Source organism: Enoplosus armatus, chromosome 20 (assembly GCF_043641665.1).
Source record: "Enoplosus armatus isolate fEnoArm2 chromosome 20, fEnoArm2.hap1, whole genome shotgun sequence".
Lineage (NCBI taxonomy): Eukaryota > Metazoa > Chordata > Actinopteri > Centrarchiformes > Enoplosidae > Enoplosus > Enoplosus armatus.
The window spans coordinates 16,605,606-16,612,589 of NC_092199.1; the positions used below are offsets into that span (position 1 = coordinate 16,605,606).

Genomic DNA, 6,984 nt, shown 5'->3' on the forward strand with positions numbered 1-6,984 from the left:
AACAGACATGTACAGACATGTCAGTCTTTTACCCTTCAACCATGTTGGTGTTAGATTTTTTTTTTTAATACTGTTACAGGAATCATATTTTGCCCCAAACAAGGCTTTCAAAAGATATCTTAGGGAAAACATGCTCGAATAAAATAGTCCACAGCACATTAAAGGCAAACCACTACCGTAAATAGAACCCCGCGGTTGATTGAGCACACAATCCTCCAATCGGAGCAGTAGTTGAGGTGGTTGTTGGTGACGAAGCCGCTCTTGGCCAATAAAAACGCCTTACTGGGTGTTGACCTCTGTGAGCCGCATCACCACCTCCTCCATGTCCGTGGCGGAGGACTACTATATAAACAAATCAGCCCAACTTTTAAAGGGCAGAGTTGTAAAAACTCCCAGGCTGTGGGGAGTAAGCTTGGTAGCCTGCGAATCGGAATTCAACTATACCCCACAGAAGCAAAATCGCCTGGAGCATTATAAAGACATCATTTTGTATCTCCCTTAGAAAGCAACATTAGAGGCTGTACAAGCGGAACGTTTGCTGGAGCGGACTCTGGCTAGTACAAGAAGGACCTACTGTGAATTTCCATGTAAGTAGATATTAACTCGAGGTCGGTATAACATTCGTTTTGTCGGAAACTGAAATAGTTGTGCATCGTTTTGTTTACCTCCCATTGATTCTCAAACTGACGCTCAATGTTTGTGAACGTTGGTCTCGTAGTCGAATATTCAGGCTATAGCCACCTAGCTAAGTCAAATGCTACGTAGTTCGCTACCTATCAACACGGTCGTCAGTCCAGACTAAAGCGAACCTCCTCTTGTCGCTTTTGTAATTTGCATTTGTACGCGTCCGCATATCACTTGTTTGCCACACGCGATGTCACCGTGAGGTAACGCCGATAACCAGCTGGTCGGGCTAAACATTAACAGTGTCTGGCGTCTCGATGGCTAGCCATCTAGCTACATTTCTGTTCACACCCTTCATTAAGTTGGCCAGCTAATGCTAGTTGCTCGGCCATACCAGAGCCGAACGTGACGAGAAAGCGAGCCGTTCTTGTATTTATTGCCGCTGTCGTCGTGCAATTTAAGCGAGTGTCTTTTTTCTTTTTTCTTTTTTGTTTTTACTGCGTTGTATGTAGAAAGGGCTTCACGGCTGTGGATAGACTTTGAATGTTGATTATGTAACAGCAGTTCTCGTCGCGAGCTTGTACGTGCTCCCCTACCTACCTAGCTCGCTCGGTGCAGAATAGCCTGTGTAGATTTTTTTTTTTTTTTTTAAAGCAAAAAAAAAACCTCATTCTCCCACTTCGACGCTCGAGGCAGGAGTTCTGCCCTAACATGCCCTCGTGCCAAAACGAGGCAATTGAAAGTCCCTTCTGACTATTGACACCTGCTATCAGATCCGCCGCCCTCCGCAGAGGTCAACCATGCTTGCGTATTTCTGTCACACTAGACCACTGGGGAACACACACACACACACACACACACACACACACACACACACACACACACACACACACACACACACAGGCATAGCTGACACCGTCTCTGAGTCAGTGGCCTCTGTTTATTTATAGCTGTTGATATTGTACAGCTGAGCTACAGAACTGCTGTGCGGAGGGGGAAGTGACTGGTTAATACAGATGAAATGTCATTGCTTTTTTTTTTCTTTTTTTTTTTTCTACAACAAATACTTAACGCTTTTCTTTTTCCTCTGTTTCAGGATCCTGAACCTAACCCTGTTGCAGGAAGGATATTTGTTTTCACAACAAGCACTCAATCAGAGCTTTATCATTGCACCGGTCACTGCTGCCTTGGAGGTTTTCGCAACGCTCAGAAAAAGCAACCCTGTGACGGAAAAAGAATCGCCCTCGCCACTGAAGCAGCTATGCAGCTTGAAATTCAAGTAGCACTCAACTTTATTATTTCGTATTTATACAACAAACTCCCTCGGCGACGCGTGAACATCTTCGGCGAAGAGCTCGAGAGGCAGCTGAAGAGAAAATATGAAGGCCACTGGTATCCGGATAAGCCATACAAAGGTTCAGGGTTCAGGTGCATCCATGTAGGGGAGAAGGTGGACCCTGTGGTGGAGCAGGCAGCCAAAGAGAGTGGGCTGGACATTGAAGACGTCCGGAATAATCTCCCTCAGGACCTTAGTGTGTGGATCGACCCGTTTGAGGTTTCCTACCAGATTGGGGAGAAGGGACCGGTTAAGGTGCTATATGTGGATGATAACAATGAGAATGGGTCAGAGTTGGACAAGGAGATCAAGAACAGCTTTAATCCTGAGGCCCAGGTCTTCATGCCAATCAGCGACCCTGTTGGGGCTTCCTCAGAGTCCAGCTCCCCCTCCCCTCCTTTCGGGCAGTCTGCTGCCGTGAGCCCCTCCTTCATGCCACGCTCCACCCAGCCCTTAACCTTCACCACTGCCACCTTTGCCGCCACCAAATTCGGCTCCACTAAAATGAAGAGCAGTGGCCGCGGCAACAGCGCTAACAGTGGCAGTAGCAGCAAGGTGGCCCGCACCTCCCCTACCAATAACCTGGGTCTGAATGTCAACACCCTGCTGAAGCAGAAAGCCATCTCCACCTCCATGCACTCACTGTACGGGCTGGGCCTGGGTCAGCAGCAGCAGGGTCAGCAGCAGCAGCAGCAGCAGCAGCAGCAGCAGAAGGCCTCTGCTCTGTCCCCTAATGCCAAGGAGTTTGTGTTCCCCAGCCTCCAGGGCCAGGCCAGCCCTGGAGCCGTGTTCCCCGGGGAGGGCTCCCTGGGTCTCGGCCCCCTGCAGTACAACAATGCCTTTGACATGTTTGCGGCCTACGGAAGCCTCAACGACAAGTCCCTTATGGATGGCCTCAACTTCAGTCTGAGCAACATGCAGTATTCTAACCAGCAATTCCAGCCAGTCATGGCTAACTAAAACTCATCATCAAGATGTTATTTATGAATGATGGTGGCTCAAAGAGAAGGAAAAACAAAATGCACACTAAGAAAAACTGGACTTTCAAAAGGATTATAGTGTCTAGTCAGTCAAGCGCATGTGCCCAAGGGTGTTTTTACTGTGCCCCCTTGAGTTTGTTTTACTAAAAGCTTGTTGTACAAACACATCCAAGCTTGGTTACTTCAATTCAACATGCATCATTGTTTTTCTCTTTCCTTTTTGCCAACCAAGCACAAAATTTTTTTACCATGTTGAGAAAATTCTCCAAAAACTTAAAAACACAAAAAAAAATACAAGCTTCAAGTTTTGGCCTCTTACAGTATTTTACAGGTGGTAAGACAAGGCTGATTTTTATGAATTGGCACTACTAAGTGGGGTTACTTGGTCTTTTTCTAATTGTATAATTTAATTTAGTACAGAGTTTGTAAGATATCAGAGTATATATTGTTTCTATGACATGGTGTTGCATTTATATCTTTTTACTACTCCAGTGATCTGTGATGGCTGCAGCAGCTTTTCCTTATATATTTTTTTCTTTTCTTTTTTTAAAGATAATTGTTAAAGAAATCCATCTTTAAAAAAACAAATACATCAGATATTCTAAAGATTGTGTACAGAGTATTCCTTTAGTGGTGGAATTCAAGTGTAGGAATATTTGCTTTTTTTTTTTCCTTTTTCTGAAAGATGAATTGTATTTTCTGTTAAGAGGTTAAAAAGATTTTGCTATACTATGGACAAAATGTAATCGTATGAATATTAATTTTGTACCTACATTGTGCAATACTTGATAAAAAAAAATACGGTATAACAAAGTATTTTGAGTCAGTGTCTTACATGTCAAGAGGGACTGAAATAGTTTATATTGTTAAGTTTGTATTAAATGCTTAAAAATGATATGCTTGTCTTTATTTTTTTTAATTTCATATTTGCACCCTGGTCTTTTTAATAAAAATAAACTACAGTTGAACATGATCTGTGAAAAGCTGACTTATTTATTGCTGGTCTAAACACGACAGTGACTTTTCTTTTTTTTTTTTTTTTTTTATAGTCAACCTGTAGCAGACGATGCCACTGGGCGATCCTCTGCCCGTGCAGATAATCCCATTGACAGTCACATGCTAGGAGTTGCCGCCCTGTCATGAGGGCAACCTGAGGCTTTAAAAATGGACTCTTGACTGTGCAATCCATGTGCCAACGTAAAGCCGGCAGCTTGATGTGCTGTAAACTTTGGATCTGGTCTAACCTGGGGAGGAGCGGCCACGTGAACTCGTGCGGCGAGCTATTTATGACCCAATCACGCTCATTGTAGCAGCCGTCACATCTCACTCAAAGCCTCTGTTTATTTTAAGGCGGATGTGCAGCGTTCAAGGTCGCCAGGCCTCAAGACGTCGGTTACAGTATCAGTATGGGAGGGCGTAGTGATCGCACTGGTCGGCTGTATCATGGGCTTGGGGGGTGTCACGTGAAGGAAGGAGCCAAGCGTTCATCGAGGGTTAGAGTTCCAACAGCTTCGCTTACCAAAGACATAATCGCACTGCGCAAGTTCTGTATGTGCTCAAAGGTCCGGGGTGGGAAAATGGCATGTGTGTTTTTATGCTTAAGCGATCCCTCCCTCCCTTCTTTGTCAAAGACTAGCTATGCACACGGAAGTATCACGACGGCTCAGCAAACGTAGCTACCTTAAACACACTTGAAGCCTGTTTTTAGATGCTCATAAATGTTATATGAGTGTGTATTGCCTGACCTAGTGATGAATTCTAAAATGCCACTTCATGGCACTCTTGTGTAATTACTTTTCAACAATACAGTAATACTTCATTCAGAATCCTGCCTAAATACAAAATTTGTATCACGTAAATACTCGATCTGCCCTTGTTTTTACTTTTTGAAGTTCACAGATGTGTTTATTTTTGGGTCTTCCCTCTGATCCTTTCTGTCTGCGAAATATTGGATGAATTCAGTTAATTTAAATGGGACCGTCGGAGAAGTTTAGAGGGGGAGATCCCCCTTTTTGGCAGAAGACCACTTGACACTGTGCGTTCAGTAAGAGCTCACAAAATTGTGTTTTACAAGCATGTCATATATGTACTTTTTTTTTTTTTTAACGTAAACTCTTAATCTGAAAAATAACTAGTAAATATGGCCGTCAGATAGATGTAGTGGAGTAAAAAGTACAATAGCTTACTCTGAAATTAGTAGCATAAAATATGAAATACTCAACTACAAGTACCTTGGGATACCAGCCTTTGCTTTCACAACTGCTCTCTGGTCAGATAACGCACCCTCCGTGGTTGGCTGTCCGCAGCCTAGAACTGTGCAGAGTTCGCTGTCAGTGCCAGGATACTACGGCGGTCAGTAAACATTCTAAGGTGCATATCCAGTCAGCTGCTATTTCTGGAGCTCTTAACTATCCAAACCACAGTCCATTCCCCATTGTGCGCCCTGCTGTAATTAACTGGGTCGGCCTGTACCGGAGAAACTATTTTGGTCCTCATCCCAAATTGTCACTTTTCAATAGGTATCGAGGTCTTTCAAGCCTTGCAAAAATGATATTCAAAACACGCACGCACACACACACACACACAGTTCCACATGACCACCTCAGCTCTCTCTGGGATAAACAGGCCCACAGATGGTCTGGTGTCACACCAGCTGGGAGACTCCCAGGGTGTGGGGTGTTGCCTTGCTGTGACTCCATCTTGTCTGTTCCAGAGTGTGCTCACCCCACCCCCCCCCACCCCCCCATATCTCGGACTTGTGTTTGATCTGAGGGGTGTTTCTAAGCCGAGGGGAAGGCTGCCTCTAAAGGTAATGTGAGTTCCCCGCTCCGAGGAATATCTGTGGAAGCAAAGAAAGGCCATAATGACTTGTGAAATTGAATGACGATGTTGAAATTTAAAGGGGTAGGTTGACATTTATTGACTTGGACCGCGGGTTGGATGAGAAGAAGTCCGTGCGACAAATATGAAGCGGCTTAGCTTAGCATAAAGAAACAGGGGCAAAGAGCTGGCCTGGCTCTTCCCCCGATGATCCCATTTGTTTCATCTGTACAAAAGCCGACGTGTGCGCGCAACAAGTTCCTGTATGTGCAATGCTATTTCTTGGCCAGGAGGAGTGACTTCCTGGAGTGGTTGCCTGGCAACTTCTCACGGCTAAGAAATTGGACGGAGCCACGCTAGCTGCCCCCCCCCCTTTGCAGGCTTTATTGATAAGCTAAGCTAACCGTAGTGGTACTTCCCTAAATGAACTATTCCTTTTAAGTATTTAGTAGTGATTCGATTTCACAATTAGTTGTCAGTCGCTTATAAGATTCAAATCCTTATGGCCTTTCTATGCTTCCATAAATGTGAGGCTCTGTCATCTCGTATCAAGTCTCAAAAGGTGATCTTTCTGGAACAGATGGAAACAACATGCTAATGAGGTGAGATAATGTCATTTATCTCACTTTTAAAGAATTAGTGAAGCAAGAGAAACTGCTATGGAAAGAATTAAGCTGAATCACCGTGCCACATTGGCAGACTTTGTCCCGCTTTGTTCAAACACACATTTTTAAGTCTCAGTTCATCGCTGATACGCTGTAAACACGGTGTTTACAAGGCACAGGGCCTGAGACGGAGTGAGTCACCCTAAAGTGCAGATGAAACATTTCAAATGTGTTTTAACACAGCGACCGCGTTAGCGCAAGGCTTCCAGCAAGGACAGATGGGTCCAAGTGTTTCAGCACAATGCCAGGGAACAGGGAGGGGGGCTGGGAGGGCGATCCAGCATTATTTTGGACTGTAGCTGATACCAGATGAGGATTTCAGATCAGTAGGCCAGAGGTGAATCATGTCATCTGGTGTACGAAGAAAATGACACTTTCTCCATGTCTGGCACAGATCCTCGATGGGCGCCGGCAGGTCTTGGCCTTGATCAAACGCTTGCGTTTCTATATTAGGCCCCCGTGATCAGAGCTGTGGCCTTGGTGAACGTCAGGAGGCGAGGTTAGCACCTGTTCCTGGCCATGGAGTTTGGTTTCAGGGGTTTCGCGGGGCAAGAGACAC

At 44.9% G+C, this 6,984-nt stretch overlaps 1 protein-coding gene across 1 annotated transcript; it reads left to right on the forward strand.

The window, feature by feature from the left end:
- The first annotated feature begins 395 nt into the window (after window positions 1–395).
- On the forward strand, window positions 396–3,913 carry tob1b (transducer of ERBB2, 1b). The gene is made up of 2 exons (XM_070927340.1): window positions 396–587; window positions 1,721–3,913. Exon 2 carries the CDS (start codon window positions 1,886–1,888, stop codon window positions 2,918–2,920), a length of 1,035 nt encoding a protein of 344 aa, XP_070783441.1. The 5' UTR covers window positions 396–587; window positions 1,721–1,885; the 3' UTR covers window positions 2,921–3,913.
- Window positions 3,914–6,984: the final 3,071 nt, after the last annotated feature.

What these genes read in the sequence shown, in the direction of transcription:
- tob1b (XM_070927340.1), top strand. Translation starts at nt 1,886, where the DNA reads ATGCAGCTTGAAATTCAAGTAGCACTCAACTTTATTATTTCGTATTTA.